The 17,387-nt window shown below is 35.1% G+C and overlaps 1 protein-coding gene across 11 annotated transcripts in view; it reads left to right on the top strand.

The window, feature by feature from the left end:
* FKBP5 (FKBP prolyl isomerase 5) overlaps positions 1-17,387 on the top strand; it is a 175,599-nt gene that overhangs the window by 122,100 nt on the left and 36,112 nt on the right. For all 11 annotated transcript variants that reach the window (XM_007483756.3, XM_056818116.1, XM_007483755.3 and 8 more), the window contains one exon: positions 4,105-4,219. In XM_007483756.3, coding sequence (XP_007483818.1) covers positions 4,105-4,219 — 115 coding nt within the window. The remainder of the gene's footprint in view (positions 1-4,104; positions 4,220-17,387) is intronic.

The following is a 17,387-nucleotide window of genomic DNA, read 5'->3' as shown; positions in this document are numbered from 1 at the left end:
CATTTCTGTATATTACCAACAATGTTCAGCAGCAAGAGATAGAAAAATTCCTTTTAAAATAACTCTAGATAATATAAAACACCTGGGATCTACTTACCAAAACAAACCAAGCAATTACATTTACACAATTACAAAACATTTTTCACACAAATAAAGTCATATCTAAACAATTGGAAAAACATTAATTGCTCATGGGTAAGCAGAGCTAATATAATAAAAATGCCAATTCTACCTAAATTACTTTACTTATTTAGTGCCATACCAAACTACCAAATAATAATTTTACAGAACTAGAAAAAATAATAACAAAATTCATCTGGAAAAACATAAAGTCAAAAATATCAAGGGAATTAATGAAAAAAATGTGAAGGATGGTGGCCTGGCAGTTCCAAATATCAAACTGTATTATAAAAGAGTAATCAACAAAACAGTCTGGTACTGCCTAAGAAATAGAATGGTAGATCAATTGAATAGATTAGATATACAATATACAGGGGCAAATGACTGTAGCAACTTAGTATTTGATAAACCCAAAGACCCCGGCTTTGGGGATAAGAACTCACTATTTAACTGAAACTTCAATTTGTAAAATAGTATGGCAGAAACTAGGTATAGACCAGTATCTTATACCCTATACCTTGATATATATCTTATCTTGATAAGATCAAAATGGGTATATGATTTAGATATAAAGTATTTATATAAGTAAATTAGTAGATCATAGAATAGTTTATGTGACATATCTATGGAGAAGGGAAGAATTTATGACCAGACAAAAGATAGTAGAGAACATTACAAGATGTAAAATGAATAATTTTGATTGTATTAAATTCAAAGCTTTTGTACAAACAAAATGAATGTAACCAAGATTAGAAGGGGAACAACAAACTGGGGGAAAAATTTTGTAACAAATTTCTCTGATAATGGTTTTTATTTCTCAAATATATAGAGAACTAAGTCAAATTTATAAGATTACAAGCCATTCCCGAATTGACAAATTGTCAAAGGATATGAACAAGCAATTTTCAGATGAAATAAGCAAAGCAAAAATAATCATATAAAAAATGTTCTAAATAACTCTTGATTAGAAAAATTCAAATTAAAACAGTGCCTAGGTACCACCTCACACCTATCAGATCGATGACAGAAAAGGAAAGTGATAAATGTTGGAGGGGATGCAACAAAATTGGGACACATATATTGTTGGTGGAATTGTAAATTGATCAGCTATTCTGGAGGGAAACTTGAAACTATGCTCAAAGGGCTATAAAACTGTGCATACCCTTTGATCCTATAATACCACTCCTGGGTCTGTTTCCCAAAAAGATAATAAAAAAGAGGGAAAGGACCTACTTATACAAAAATATTTATAGCAGCTCTTTTTGTAGTAGTAAAGAATCAGAAATTGATGGAATGTCTATCATTTGGGGAATGACTCAACAAATTGTTGTGTATATTGGTGATGTAATACTATTGTACTGTAAGAAATGATAAGCAAGATGATTTCAGAAAAAGCTGGAAAGAACCGCATAAAATATAGAACAAAATTAGCAGAACCAGGAGAATACTGTACACAGAAATAGTAATATTGCACGATGATCAGTTGTGAAAACTTGACTACTCTCTGCATTGCAATGACCTGGGATGGTTTTGAAAGCCATAAATGGGGAATGTACTATCCACCTCCAAAGAAAAAATTGTTGGAATTGGAAGGATGCAAATTAAAGCATACTATCTTTTACATCATTGTATTTACAGTTTTATTTTAGTTTTGTTTGAGTGTGCTCTTACAATGATGACTGAAATGGAAGTATGTTTTACATGATAATAAAAAATAATAAAATATAAAGCATAGGCAGTTTTCAGAAAAGAAATGAAAATATCAACAACTATATGAAAGAGCTCCAAATCACTAGTAACTAAAAAAAAAAACAAATTAAAAAAACTTTGAGGTTTTATGTCCATCAGATTGGTAAAGGTGACTAAATATAGAAGTAATAAATATTGGAAGGTCTATTGAATGACAGAAAAATTGCTAATGGTGCAAAGGGTGAAATTATGGTTGAGACTGAAAAAAATCTAAATTTAAGTGGTCACCAAGGGAAATCCCAAATAATAAAATACCCAAGTCAGCTGCCAAATTTTATGGTGATTTAATTGATAGTGGAGAAGATTAAGAAGAAGGAGTAGGTTTTTTCTCTCCCTCTTCCCCCTGCCTGATTAGTATCGGGCAGGGAGATCAGAAGATAAGGGAGTAAGGGTTTGGAGTATGAAAGAGGAAGGAATCAACCTGATCTCCAAAGGGGCTCAGCTAAGATGCCTGAACCTGAAATCAACTCCAGGGCAAAACTCACCACCCAACACTCCAAGATGTCGGAACGCTTAGCACGCTGCCAGCCAGAGTCATCTCTCCAGGGAAAGAGCAAGAGGCAGGAAGTGACGTCCCTTATATGGACGTTTTTATATCACTTTTCTGCATCTCATCTGTACCAATGAGGACTTAGTTTGACTTAGGACAGCCCAGAGGTCTGTCCTTTTTTTGCACATGGCTGTTGAAGGCCATCTCCTCAGATAATTAAATCTTGAGTTTGATGCAGACCTTCAAAATCTTGTTAAACTGAGTAGGGTGGAGAACGTAGAGTTTCCAAGACCTGATTCTGTTATTCCAATTATCTCCGTGGTTACTGATCAGGAAATAGCTAAATTACATCTTCTAAAGAATGGTCTGATTAGGGTGGAATAGTTTTAAAATTCATAATGGTGAAACTGTGAATTCATCCAACCATTATAGAAAACAGTTTGGAACTACACTAGAAAAGTCACTAACTACTCATTGACCCAATGATACCTGTACTGGGCATATACTCCAAGGTGATCAAAGATAGAGGGAAAGTTCTTACCTATACAAAAATAATGACAGTACATTTGTAGGTGCATTTTTAAAATAGTGGATATTCATTTGGAGAATAGTTGAATGAATTAAAGCATGTGAATAAAATATACTATTAAATCAGAAGATATGAATATAAAGAATTTAGACAGTCTTGCAATTTGTGTGAGAGTAAATTAAGCAGAACCAAGAGAAAATTTGTATAATATCCAAAATAATGTAAAAGAAAACAGTTTCAAAAAACATCCTGATTCTAGGTTAGACAAATAGCATTACATGAGAAATTTTTTAACAGGGGAGTGTGTTAAAGAGAAAGCCACTGAAACTTTTTAAATGTACAGAAGGAAGAACAAAAGGTAGCATAAAAAGAAGCATGGACAAACAAGTTAATTTTGAAAGTAATATGTGGAAATTATTATATACTTTTAAAAAAGCAAATGTTATGAATTAGAGTTTCATGGTTTCATAAACGGTCTTCTTTTTCATGTTTTCTACATATAGAAGTCCTCTTTTTTGCCATTTAATTTCAAAATAAATTAAGAAGGAAGAAGAACAGAATTGTGATTAATACAGTTGCTCATCTTCACCAGGGAATCTTGGTAAACCATATTCCCTTTTTTTGATAGAGAAGTATAGCAGACTATATATATGGCAGATATTGTTATGTATGGACAATGTGTTGGTTTATTTTACTTAATTATATTTCAGTTTTATAAAGAATGGGTGTAATAGGATGGAAGGAGTCCAGAGAAAGGCATTAGGAAGTGACAGTAATGTAAAAAGAAGTTTCAAAACACTTGGAAATTTTTTTTAAAAAGAAAGCTGCTGAGAATAAAAGCTACCTGACTATTAAATGGAAAGGGGTGGGTGGTTTAGGAACAGATTAAAATAGTTTTGTGCCAGCACTTCATAGTTCTGGCATTATGCCCACAAAGCAGTTTTCATAGCATTTACTGTTAGTCTTTGTATTGCAGCCACACAGGATGTAGTCTTAGACGTTATCATTGCATTAAGGTTCTTTCCAGGTATTGGAATGTGTGGTGGTTTTTTTTTTTCTATTCTTCTAATAAATAAATGAGATATCTAGATAAAATCATGTGATGGGAATCATTTTCATTTTGCTAACTAAAGGGTAAGCTGGATTGCCTTGCCCTCTACCTATTTGACTGTTGACTTTGCTCTTTTTTCAACCAAAACCTCTTTTTTCTCTCTAGATTGAACTACTTGATTTCAAAGGAGAAGATTTATTTGAAGATGGAGGCATCATTCGAAGAATTAAGCAGAAAGGAGAAGGCTACTCAAACCCAAATGAAGGTGCAACAGTAGAAAGTAAGCCTTTTTTGTAAAGGTTTGTAAGATTTGTAAAGGTGGTTCAGAGTCAGATGGGAGTGACAGAGATGACTATTGAAAACTGGAATCAGAAGTTTAGAGTGTTTTCAGTATGCCCTGGGAAACCTGAAGGTTTTTGAGTTAAGGAATTGTGTGTTCAAATGAAGTATTAGGAATGTTAATGCAAATGATGTATTGGGAAGAGGAAAATGTGGAGGCAAAAAAAATCAGTTTGGAGGTTTTCAAGGTGGGAAGAGATGAGAAGTTGAAAAGGCATATTCAAGAGGGATTAAGGAAACAATGAAGGCAAGACTTAAATTGACATGCATTGGATAAGAGAAAGAAAAGTAATATAAGGAGACAGTGGTGGTGGTATCAATGGGAACTGAGACTGGGGACAGGTTCTAGAAAGATGATCAATGCAGTTTTGAACATAATTGAAATGGAAGTACAAGCAAAGCATCTAGGCAAAGGAATATAGCAAATAACTGAAAGTATAGGACTAGAGCTTTGAAGGATGGAGATCTATTTGGGAATCATTTGATTAGAAGTAATAGCTGATGCCCTGGGAGTGAAGTAGATCACTAATTGAGACAAAGAAAAGAAAGAAGTACTAAAGACAGAATTTTAGGGAATACCTATATTGAAGGAACAACAGGAAGATAAGGAGCCAGCAGAGAAGAAAGGAACATACAGAAATAAAGGAAGAGAGATAATCAGAACTTTGAGAGTCCAGTGACATAATTGATAGTAGAGGGTCATTCATAGTGTGAGGTGCGATAGAGCTTAAAAAAGAAGATAATGGAAAGAAGACCATTGGATCTCTAATAAAAGATATCATTCACCTTGAAGAGTGCAGTTTTTATTAGAGAAGTAAGAAGAGAAGCCAGGTTTTATGGGCGGTTAGCCAGTGACTAAGTGATGAAGAAATAAAGCACTGAATTTCTCTTTCTACAAGTTTTCTAGTGAAGAGTAAGATCATAGTAACAGGGGCTTTGAAAGTCAATCAAATCCAACCTGTTCCTTTCACAGATTAGCAAACTGTAAGAAGTCACAAGATAATCCAGACAGGGTCACAAAGACAAAGAGAGAACAATATCCAAGGGGCTGACAGGGTCAAGGGAACTTTTATAAAAATTAAGGAGTGGAGGGGGCAGCTGGATCGCTCAGTGGATTGAGAGCCAGGACTAGAGAGGGGAGGTCCTGGGTTCAAATTTGACCTCATATACTTCATAGCTGTGTAACCCTGGGCAATTCACTTGATCCCCATTGCCTTAACACTCTTCTGCCTTGGAACCAATACACAGTATTGATTCCAAGGCAGAAGGTAACGGTTTTTAAAAAATAAAAAAAAATTAGGAACCCTTAGCATATTTGCAGGCTGAAGGCAAGGAGCTAGTAGATGCATGAGAGAGGGAAATCAATCAATATGAATTTAGTCCTATGCACTGGGGATACAAAGATAAAAGCAAAACAGTCTTCTGCTTTTAGGAAGCTAACATTCTAATGGAGGAGACAACATGGACAGATTTAGATCTATACAAATTAGGTACAAAACAAATGCAAGGAAACCTTGGAGTAAAGGAAGGCACTAACAGCTTCAAGGCCCAGGAAAGGACTTATATAGAAAAGTGGCTCTTGGAGGCCATACTATGAAAGAAATTTCCAGTTTCCCAAGAGGTATAGACCTGAAGGGAAAACATTCCTGATATAGATGGGACAAGTAGTGCAGAGGCTTGGGATGATTATTGATAAGATCAGTCACAGAAGAAATAAAAGGATAGAGCCACACAATAACTCTTGTCATCAAGGCCTTGTAGAGATGATAAGACATTTACACAAATAAATAGAATATGATTTGTGCATATAATCAGAGTAAAGTACCATGAGAGATTACTCTGTGAAATCTTCTCTAAATCTCCTATCTGCCTCTCAAAGTCAGAAATAATTGGCATTGGAAGAGGCAGGATTTCAACTGACAGAGACTAGTGGGTAGGCTTAGAGGTTAGGTAATGAAAAGGACACACCAAGTATAAGTGGGCAAAAACAAGATGGGGGACTTGAAAAACCATGAGCAATCCAGTCTGACAGAATTTCTATGTATGTGAAATGAAGTAATATGAGAAAATTCTGAAAAAAATAAGTTAAAGCTAAATTGTGGAAGGTCTTGAATGCTAGGTTAAAAATTTTAGAACTGATTAAATATTACATTATTAATTATTAATCTTTGAATAGGAAAGTGACAAAGGAGTAATTGATCTAGGACAGTTTGAAGTCGGGAGAGAATAAAGACAGATAAATTAGAAAACTAGTAGTCCAGATCACATGTAATAAGGAACTTATATAGGTTGATGGCAGTGGGAATGGAGAGGCAAAACTGCTTGAGGAAAGAATTATATTTCTATAAGGAAGAAAAAGTCAGTTTTGAATCAGATTTCTGAGTAGTACTACAAAGAAGCCAAATAAGACAAAGTCAGGTGAATTTAGAAGGAAAGGCATTGATCTGTTTCTTTATTTTTTTAAAAAACCTTACCTTCTGTTTTAGAATCTATGCTAAATATAAGTTCCAAGATAAAAGAGTACTAAGGACTAGGCAGTTGGGGTTAAGTGACTTGCCCAGGGTCACATAGCTAGGAAGTGTCTTCAGCTAGATTTGAACCCAGGTGTCCTCCCAACTCCAGGATTACCTTTCTAATCACTGAGCCATTCAGCTGCCCCTAGTTTTTGCTTTTTTATGTAGTTGAGGACCCATTAAGGAGAAGCCAGTGTAGATTGAAAGTTCAGTAGTTGAAGATCCAGTCAGTATTTACTAAATAAGTATTTATTAAATGCCTACAATTTACAAGATGCTGTCCTATATGTTAGGGATAAAACTTCTACATAAAAGAAGGTTAAATTTTAATGGAAGAGAGAATATATGCAGAATGGCTAACTGCAAAGTAATTTGGGAAGGAGGGTATTGGCAGTTGCAGGGATCAAGACAGACTTCTTCTGGGAGGAATGAACACATTATAGGTGTAACAGGAGATAGTGTCATGTGTGAAGAGTGGAAAGAAGAGTGGAAAGAAGGCACAGGGTTGTGTAGTGCAGGAGAGGAAGTAATGTACAGCGAAGCTGGAGAGTTTTGTTGGACCAAAGTTGTGAAGGGCTGCAAAAGCCAAAGCAAAAGAGGAATATGTATTTTATCTTAGAGGCAATAAAAAGCCACTAGAATTAAATGAGTAGGGGAGTGACCTACATGGTCAGATGTACACTTGAGAAAAATCACAGCAGTATGTCTCATAGACTGGAATGGGGAGACATTTGTGGCAATGAAGAATGAGAAAGCTACAATAATCTAGTCAACAGATGAGGGGCCTGAATTAAAGTGTAAGTAAAAAGGAAGGTTTGGATATAAGAGGGGTTTATAATGATAGGGATATCAAGATTTGGGAACTGATTAGAAATGTGGGGTTGATAAAGAGTAAGGATCCTGCAGTTATGAATTTGGGAGACTGAAAAGAGACTGTGCCTAGGACAGAAGTAGAGGAGTTCTGAAATGGAGTGGGTTTGGATGGCAAGATAATGAGTTTTCTTCTGGTTATGTTGAAAGTTTGAGATGTCTCTAAGGTATCTAGTTAGGAATGCCAGTTGGAATTTGGTGGTATGGAACTGAAATTCAAGAGAGACTAGAATGACATACATAGGTTTCATCATAGAAACGAGTCACCAAGAAAAAGTAAAAAGAAATATGCAGAATAAAAATTCCAACAGACTGGTTTCTGGGTGAGAAAAACCAATTTATTGATCAAGTTAGCAATAACCAATAAACTAATTGATCCATGATCTCTCTCAGTGATCAAAGACAAATTCATTCAGCATATTGAGTCATTCAATAGGATTTTGGAAGCTCATTATTCAGCCTTCCCTCACATAGATCTCTTAATTGGTAGATATCTGATAAGAAAGTGGACTATTATTTTCTTTCCCTAATCCCATCATGATGATGGGGAAAATCACATGCTTGATCATAGGATTCTAATATCCTTGTTCAACTAAATGAAGAAATCAGATTAGATCTGATTAAGATTGATTTTCCCCATTGATCCCAAAGAGAGAATCAAAGACATGGACATGCTGCCCCCCAAACATATGTGGCCAAAACTAGTTTTTGTTTACTAGACAGAATGGAACTTGTATTCTCAACCTTAATTATCCTAATTTCAGAAGCTACTCTGAAGCAAGAAATGTGAGGGTATTCTTAGGATTGAAGAATAGGGAAAGGGGCTTTAAAAATCCAACAAGCTCTCTTGGAAATCAAACAATACAAACGGAGCTTTGAAACAAAAATGATACAGCTTTAGAAAGAAATCTAAAAGAGAAGAATAGGAGACCTAGGACAGAGACTTATGAAACCTTCACAGTTAAGGGGTGCTAGATGGTGAACTAGCCAAGGAAATTGAAAAAGGAGGTTCAAATAGGAATGAAGGAAACAAAAGAGTAGTGTCATGAAAATCCAAAAAGGAGAAGGTGATCTGAAGTATTAAATACAATAGATAAGTCAAGAAGAATGACTAAAAAAGAGATCTTTATTTCATAATTAGGGCATCATTGATCATGTTGGAGAAAGCAGTTTCATTTGCATGATTAAGTTGGAAAACAGAGTGTAAGGAAGGGAGAAATTACTGAGAGGGAGAAGAAGTAAAGTCAATGAATGTAGACAGTTTTTTTTTTCCCCCTAAGAGTTTGGGAAAAGGACAAGAGATAAAGGATATTATCTGTTCAGCTTGAAAGAATGGGAGGGTTTAGTGAAACTGATCTACTTGTGTTTGTTTGAAGGCAATAGGGAAGTAACCTGAAAAAGGGAGTGGGAAAGAAGAAGGGAGAGGCAGAAATAGAATATGAATGAATGAAGGGGTAGTCTGCTGGAGAATATAGAAGGATTTGGAATCAAGGGCACTTGTAGAGGAAATGGCATTGGCAAGAAGAGACACCTCTTTGTCAAAGATCAGGAGAGAAAATAAGTTATGTTGTCAAGGGTTCTTGAAAAAATAATTTTTTTAAAGGGAAAAAGAAAGCTCTCAACATATGGTCTCAATTTGTTTAGTAAAGCAAAAACCAAGGATCTCAGCTGAGAGAGTTTGGGAGGGAGGTGTAGGAGGCTTAAGGAGGAAAGAGAAAATGTGTAATAGTTTTTATGGAAATGAGATAGGGAATCATTTAGGGAGAATAAAAGGATTATCTAACTGCAGTTAGTGAGGTCCCAGTTGAGGTTTGGGAACAAATTTATAATGGATCCAGTCAGCTCAATTGCATGACTTCCTCTGGTTTCATTCAGCATTCATTCATTCATTCAGGTGTTTGAGAACAGAGGAGTAGATGTGGAAATAATCCACAAGGTAGGCTTTGAAGGGTTTGGGCATGGGAAGGGCAGCAACAAGACAAGGGGTTGAGATTAGGGAGTAGAGAACAATATGTATTTTAACTGACTAACTAGAGGTTCATGACTGGGAAGGGAAGAAAGTAAAGTCATAGAATGTGCAATGAATGGCTCAAGAAAGTACTGAGGGGTGGGGTGGAGGGATTAGAGTTCTTGATGAGGGGAAACATTGGTCTGGAGAGGTAGAAAGAAAGATGGAATGATGTTATGGTAAGCCAAAGGGAATGTCTTTTGTCATGGAATTGGAACACTTCTGAGTTATGGCACAATCCATTACGTGACCAGTTCTATCTATATTCAAGATGAAATGTTCAAGGAGGACTTGGCATTTAAGGGTTCTGAGAGAATAGGGAATTCTAAGTAGCATCAGCTTGGATTTTGAAATCTCCTGGTATGAGGGTAGGCATTGAGAGAAGAGGAAGAAGGGTGAGCCAAGTGCTGAGAAAGGAAGGGGAATGAGCCACTATCTAATAATCACCATGGTTGCGAATTGGATGAAAATTTTTAATTGAGTGCAAAGCAGGAGTATTCTAACTCTTCTTCCAGAACCAATGTAATATGGATTATGAGAGAAGATACAGTTGGTGCTAGAAAGGAGCACCAGGCATGGGCTCTCATCTGAAAGCTAGGTATGGGTGAATAGTAGAAAAAATAACTAGGAATATATTTTGAGAGAGTCATCCAGTGGAGATCAGATCTTAGTAAGCACTAGTAGATGGAAGGAGAATGAGAGAAAAATGTCTAAGATCAAGGGTAGTTTATTATGAAAAAAGAATCCCAGAAGGCACAGTAGAAATTGTAGATAGGATTGGACTTGGGCAGGGGTGAAGTAAGATGAGGTTGAGAGAACAGGAGATAGCCTTTGGGGACAATTTACTTTTATGTTACTGATAATTGATTAATATAGACATAGGGAAGAAGAAAAGCAGGTGATGGGAAATTGTTAGCAATACAGGTAATAATGGGTAGCAGATGAAAAATAAAACTCACAATTTGTAGTCTTTAAGAAGTGTTGCCTAGCAAAAGCCTGGAGTATAGGATATTAATTACTCTCACTTGCTCCTCCTGTGATGTAGTTGGAATGGGTTCCCTTGCCTCCTCCTCCTAAGAGGCTGGGTTAGCAACTACCTGCTGCTGCTCCTTCCTTAGTGGCTAAGAAAGAAGTAGGGATGGGCAGTGGGCTCTAGTGCTGATGTAGCCAAGAATCTCCCTATCCATCGAGCTTTGCACTAGACCAGGCCAGGATAAAAGTATGTGTACTTTTTGTCAGTAAGGAAGATTTGCTCTTAAGCCCTCAACACAGATTAGATCATTTAGTAGAGAATATAGAAGCTTGAAGAATCTTAAAAGGAAATTATGCAGTAGAAAGAAATGCCAACAAAATCTTATTTTTATAGGTTGGTTGAGAACTTGGTTTATCCAGGAAGACAAATGGATTTTTAAGGCAAAATGAAAATTAGTGATTTATTCTCTTATTTTCAAATGCATTTTGTCTTTTAAAAGAGAGGAAATGGGTATGTAGCATCATTTTATAAAAAGCGGAACAGAACAAAAGGTGATATTTTTCACAACTATGGCTAGGATAATTTTTCTTATTTTAAAATTAAATGTAATTTTAATTTTAATTGCCATATTCTCTCCCTTCTTCCACCCCCTCTTCTACCCATTGAGAAGGCAAGAAATGTGATACCCATTTTACATATGTCTGCATTTCTGTATTAACCATGTGTTGCCCCACCCCCAAAGCAAAAGAAATAAAATGTGTTTTAATATGTATTCTGAGTCCATTGTTTCTCAGTTTGAAGGTATTGTTAACATTTTCTATCATGAGTCTTTTGGCGTTGTGTTAGATCTTTATATTGATCAGAGTCTTTCATAGTTGATTTTCCTTACAATATTGCTATTACTATGTAGGTTGTCTTCCTGGTTCTACTCACTTCGCTTTGAATCAGTTCATTTATGTCTTCCCAGGTTATTCTGAAACCATTCTACACGTCATTTCTTATAGTACAATAGTATTCCAACACAATCATATGCCACAATTTATTTAGCCATTCCTAAATGAGAAGTATCCTCTCAATTTACAATTCTTTGTTACCACAAAAAGAGCTGCTATAAATATTTCTGTGCACAAGGGTCTTTTTCCTTTTCCTTTGTTCTTCTAAGGATATAGACCTAATAGTAGTTATTGCTGGGTTAAAGGGTCTATACAGAGGCAGCTAGGTGACATAACCTCAGAAAAGCTGTTTAAATGCTACAAATATTTCTTTAATGTCTTTTGGATTTCTTCTGAATTCTGTAATTATCAAAGCCCACAGCATTTCCTGAATAAATTACAAAGTCCATAAAAATTAAGCCAGAATCATTTAGTATTGGGGTAATAAGAAGGGAAACTAAAATGTAAACTAGATTAGGAAGTGCCAGAAATAGAGTGCCACTCAAACCAAGAGGTTATTAAAGCCCCAGAAGGGGAGTATGTTGATTTTAGGTCAATAAATGGGTCCAAGGGTTGGCATATAAGGAATTTTCCAAAGGAATGTTAGGGCAAGACAAAACACGGTATCCTTACTGTAGCTGGGCTATCATCTCTCTGCTGCTTAGAGGTCTATCAAAATATGCTATGAAGGCTGGCTATCACATGCAAACCAAAAACCACCTGGAGTCACTATAGATAGAGCAATGAGTCTGTAGTCAGGAGTTCAGTGCAGTTGCAAACATTTATTAGCTGTGTGACCCTGGGAAGGTCACTTAACCTGTATTTGTCTCAGTTTCTTCAACAGTATAATGGGGATAACCCTCTCAAGGTTGTTGAGGATCTTCAAATGAGTTGATATTTGTAAATAATGTGTTCACTTAACACAAGGCCTGGCACAGAGTAGATACATATAAATGCAGATTCCTTTCCTCCCTTCCCATATTCATAACCTGTACAATCAAGCTAATAGGAGCAAAAGGCAAAGTGCGTTACTTCTGCATGGCTAAACATTTGCTATTGTATTCCTCTTCTGATTATATTCATTTTCCCATATATTTATTACTCAAGATATAGAGAATAAATAATAAAAGTTGCTTAAAGGACATCCTTTATGTATGTCACTTTCATTTCAAATAACATTTTCCCTCAAAATTATTATATAAAAATATTCACCTTGTCCTAAAGCTATTCTAAGTGGCACTTTCATTATAATGTACATAACTAGGGAAATTTAAAAATATTTATTTTTATGTATGATATGCCCAACTGGGGAAATTATTTTTAATCAAGAATTTCCAATTTAAAATGTATATATATATTTTAAATTATTTTAGTTAGACCTTTTAAAAGCATATATTTTCATTATAGATATGTAGATATATACAGTTATAAAAATATCTTTTAGAAGATACATAAGGGAAATGGTAGTTATTGACCTAAAATTGTTAATATCTATGTTATTATAAATAAATATTTTTTAACACAGAAGACCTTTTCCTTTTCTTTGATCTTTTGTGGAGGATATATATCATATAGTTGGATTAAAGGGCATGTACTGTCTAGCAACTTTTTGTGTATAGTTGCAAATTGTGTACAAAATAGTTATATCCTTTCACAAGTGTACAAAAAAGATATCAATATGCCTATTTTCCCTTAACCTCCAACATTTCTAATTTTCTTTTTCTGTCATCTTTGCCACTCTGGTAGATATGAAGTGGCATCTTAGAAGTGCTTCATTTGCGTTTCTCTAATTAATAGTGATTAAGATAACTTTCATGGGGCTATGTACTAGGTGAAATACCCTATTCCGTTTTTCATATGACCTCAGTTTCTTTCCTAGAAATGCTTGTTCATACCCTTAGACAATGTATTAATTGGTGAATGATGCCCTTATAAATTTGAAACTGCTCCTTATATATCTTCAAAATGAAATCTTTATTAGAGAAATTTGTTGCAAAGATTTTCCCCAGCTAATTGTTTCCTTTTTAATTTTGGATTTACTGGATTTGTTCATGCAAAAACTTTTAAAATTTTATGTTAGAGTAGAACCAGGAGAACATTGTACATAGTAACAGCAATATTTTGTTGTGATCAGAATTTTATGTAAGCAGAATTACCCATTTCATCCTTTGTGATCCTCTCTATCCCTTGTTTGGTCAGAAACTTTTCTTCCATCCATAGATCTGATAGGTAATTTTCCTCACATTGTATGTGTTTGTTTACGTTGTCATCTTTTATGTCTGTGACATATAAAAGTATTTGGAACTTATCTCTTAATATTAAGTGTGAAGTGTTATATAAAGTAAAAACCATTTCTAATTTCTAACATACTGCTGCCTAATTTTTCTAGGAGTTTTTGTCAAATAGTGATTCTTTATTCCAATAGTTAGTCTAATAGGTACAAAAAATATTTGTAACAACTTTCTTTGTGGTACCAAAAAAATCTGAAACCAAGGGAATGCTCATCAACCGAAGGATGGTTGAATAAATTTTGACACATGAATATGATGGAATGCTCTTTTGTTCTAAGAAATAAGGAATTAGATGATCTTAAAAAGACAAAGAAATTGTGAACTAATGCATAGTGAAGTAAGCAGAAGCAGAAAAACAATTTATACTATAACATCAATACATTCATCCCTTGCTATATCATGGTTCACTTATCTCTGCTTCGCTGTGTCATGGGTTAAAAAAAAATCTAATTCTGTATCGTGGAGTTACACTTATTGTGGCATACTACTGGCTAATGCAATGAAAAGCGACGAACCACAATGCTGTGTTCTGTATCCTGGATGCTGATCAGCTCAATGACTGTAGGTGAATGTGGAAAAGATTTATAGGAGAGAGGGAAGGGTTTATATAGCCTTAGTATATATATACATATATATAACGCCGCTACTTTGTGGATTTTGTCCTAGGGGTCTCTGAAACATAACTCCTGAGATAGGTGAGGGATCACTGTATTATAAAAATAAATAATTTTGAAGACTTTTATAAACTGATGAAGAGTAAAGTCAGCAAAAAGAACAACACCGTAAAAAAAACAACTTGGAAAGCTGTAAAAACTATAACTAATACAGTGACTATTGCCACTAATAATACTATGAAAATCCATAGGACTGATAATGACTTGCCAATTTCCATTTTTTCAATGAGGTTCAGTATTGCTGGGAGACTTTTTTAAAAAAATAGAACTGGCATTGCTATAGATGTTGCATGATTTTTCAGATAAGGTTATTATATTATAGTTTTTTCATTGTTTAAAAGGTTTCTCACTAAGTGGGTATGATCTTATAAATATTTGGAATGTAAAAAACCACATCAATAAAATATGCTCTTCCATTTTTAAAAATGTGATTAAAATGAAACTTATTCTCCTTACAACAGTTTTTTCTGTCACAGTATCCTAGGATTAGAAAATGTCATTTCTCTAGGATTCTTCTTTAACCCTTTCTTAAAGAGAGTCATCTATTTTCTTCTTAGACGTTTTTACAAAAATAGAGTATATAGCCTTAATAATAGCATAACTCACTTGATATAGAACTAGTATAGTAGATAGAAACTTGGTCTCAAAACGAGGAACATCTGGGTTCAAGTCCCACAACTAGCATGACTTCTGTTACACTGGGCAAGTTATTAACCTTTCAGTGGTGTAGGCTGGAGGTGCCAAACACAAAACCAGCTGCACTCTGGAGTATAGCCTGAACTAGATCAAAATGTAACTGGAAAAATGCCCTAGATCATAATTCATTAGAGAAATACAAATCACAACTCTGAGGATATCATCTCACCTCTCAGATTGGCTAAAATTGACAAATGTTGGAAGGTATGTGGAGAAATGGGGACACTAATACACTGTTGATGGAACTATGATTCAACCATTTTAGAGAGCAGTCTGGAATTATGCCCGGAGTGTTATAAAACTGTGTATACCTTTTGACCCAGCAATGCTACTTTTAGGTCTCTTTCTAAGGTGATCAGGGAAAAGTGAATGTTTCAACTATGTTCCAAAATATTTATAGCAGCTCTTTGTGGTGGCAAAGACTGGAAACTGAAGGGATACCCATCAACTGGAGAATGGCTAAACAAATTGTAGCATATGATTTTGATGGAATACTACTGTGCCGTAAGAAATGATGAGCAGAAATTATGAAGAATGAAATGAGCAGAAGCAAGAAGACATTATATGCAGCAATAGAAATCATGTTTGAAGAATAACTAGTGTGTGTCTAACTCCAGAGAAAGAACTATTAAATAGAAACCAGCAAAATTTTATATATCCATATCCATATATATATATAGACACACACACACACATATATATGTGGGGGTTTTTTGGGGCCAAATGATGCTTTCTTTAGTGTGGAGAAGGGAGGGAGGGGTATAATTGAGAATTTTAAATGAACAAGTTTAAAAATTGTAATTGGGAAATATTTAACAAAATAATTAAAAATAAAATATAAATAACATTGCATTTTTAAACCATCATGATGTGTCCTGCAGGGGTCTTTATGTACTGTTTAATGGCCCCTTTTTAAATTTGAATTTGCTCTGGCAGCTTTAGGCAACAGCTGTAGAAAAGGGTCCAGCCTCTGTTGTGAGAAGGAACTTTCTTACCTGGAATTCCCCTATCCCAGTGAAATCACAAATTCGGTCCCTACCCTAATCCCTTTACATTTTTACAACATGGTTTCCTCATAGCAACTGCTTAACTGACTAGTGTGAGTACTGTTCCCATTTTATGGATGGGAAAATAAGGTCTGAGAGGGTATGTAACTTACCCATTATCACATAACTAATATATGTCAAAGTTAAGAGTCCAGTCCCATTTCCTTTCTTTTGTCTTGTCCTAAAGGGGGGGGGGGGAGGGGGCAGCAAAACACAGGCCACTCTAGTTAGCTAAAAACATGAAATCTTCTTCTCTAGGCATTAGGATCCCATTTTCCACAGCCTTACCTTCAAGCCTATTTTCTAACCTTTTCGTCATTTTCTTGCTATCCCTTAGATTTCCTCCAAATTCTATGAATGTTTTGGAGCTAAAAACTAAGCACAATCTTTTTCATGAAGGCTCAATTGATGCTAGATACTTCTTCCTATGTGCTACAACAACTACAACCTAACATCATGCTCACTTTTTTAGAAAAGTTAACTTGAAACTTTTTACCACCAAAAAAATTTCTTGCCACACTTGCAATTGTTTAAAGTCATTGTTTCCCCCGTCTTACTATGCAGTCTATTTCTCCTCTCTTTAATGAATTAATAGGGATAGCCATAGGGCCTGATTTCATATGAGCCCCCCACAGTTAAGGAAACTCTTTGCCAATTATGAAACCATCTTTTCAGCAATTTGTGACACAAGAGCATTTCCCAGAGCACTGAGAGATTCAATAGTTCACATAAACCACATAGCTTATGTGTTCTCTGCCACAGATCAAGCAGTATGTTAAACTAGATATGCCTGTCTTCATAGCCTGCTCTCTATCCCATCCTCTCTAATTTGTCAGGATCATTTTGAATTCTAATTTTTTTCAAAGTTCTACTCATCTACCCCACTCATATTCATTAGTAAAAATTACTGAAATCATCCATGTCATGAATGAAAGTATTATATCATATTAGACTTTGAGAACCAAAGTCCCTTAGGCTGTCTCCCATTCTAGTCCTTCCAAGGTTGCCACTGCACTATGGAAAACTCTTGAATAAATGCCTCCAGACATTTAAACAACCATCCAATAGAAATCTCACCTGATCCTATTGTGATTTATTAAAACTGT

The sequence above is a fragment of the Monodelphis domestica genome, chromosome 2, assembly GCF_027887165.1.
Source record: "Monodelphis domestica isolate mMonDom1 chromosome 2, mMonDom1.pri, whole genome shotgun sequence".
In the NCBI taxonomy this organism is placed as follows: Eukaryota; Metazoa; Chordata; class Mammalia; order Didelphimorphia; family Didelphidae; genus Monodelphis; species Monodelphis domestica.
Note: the sequence above shows the minus strand (reverse complement) of the source record. Positions and strands in the feature narration are given on the sequence as shown.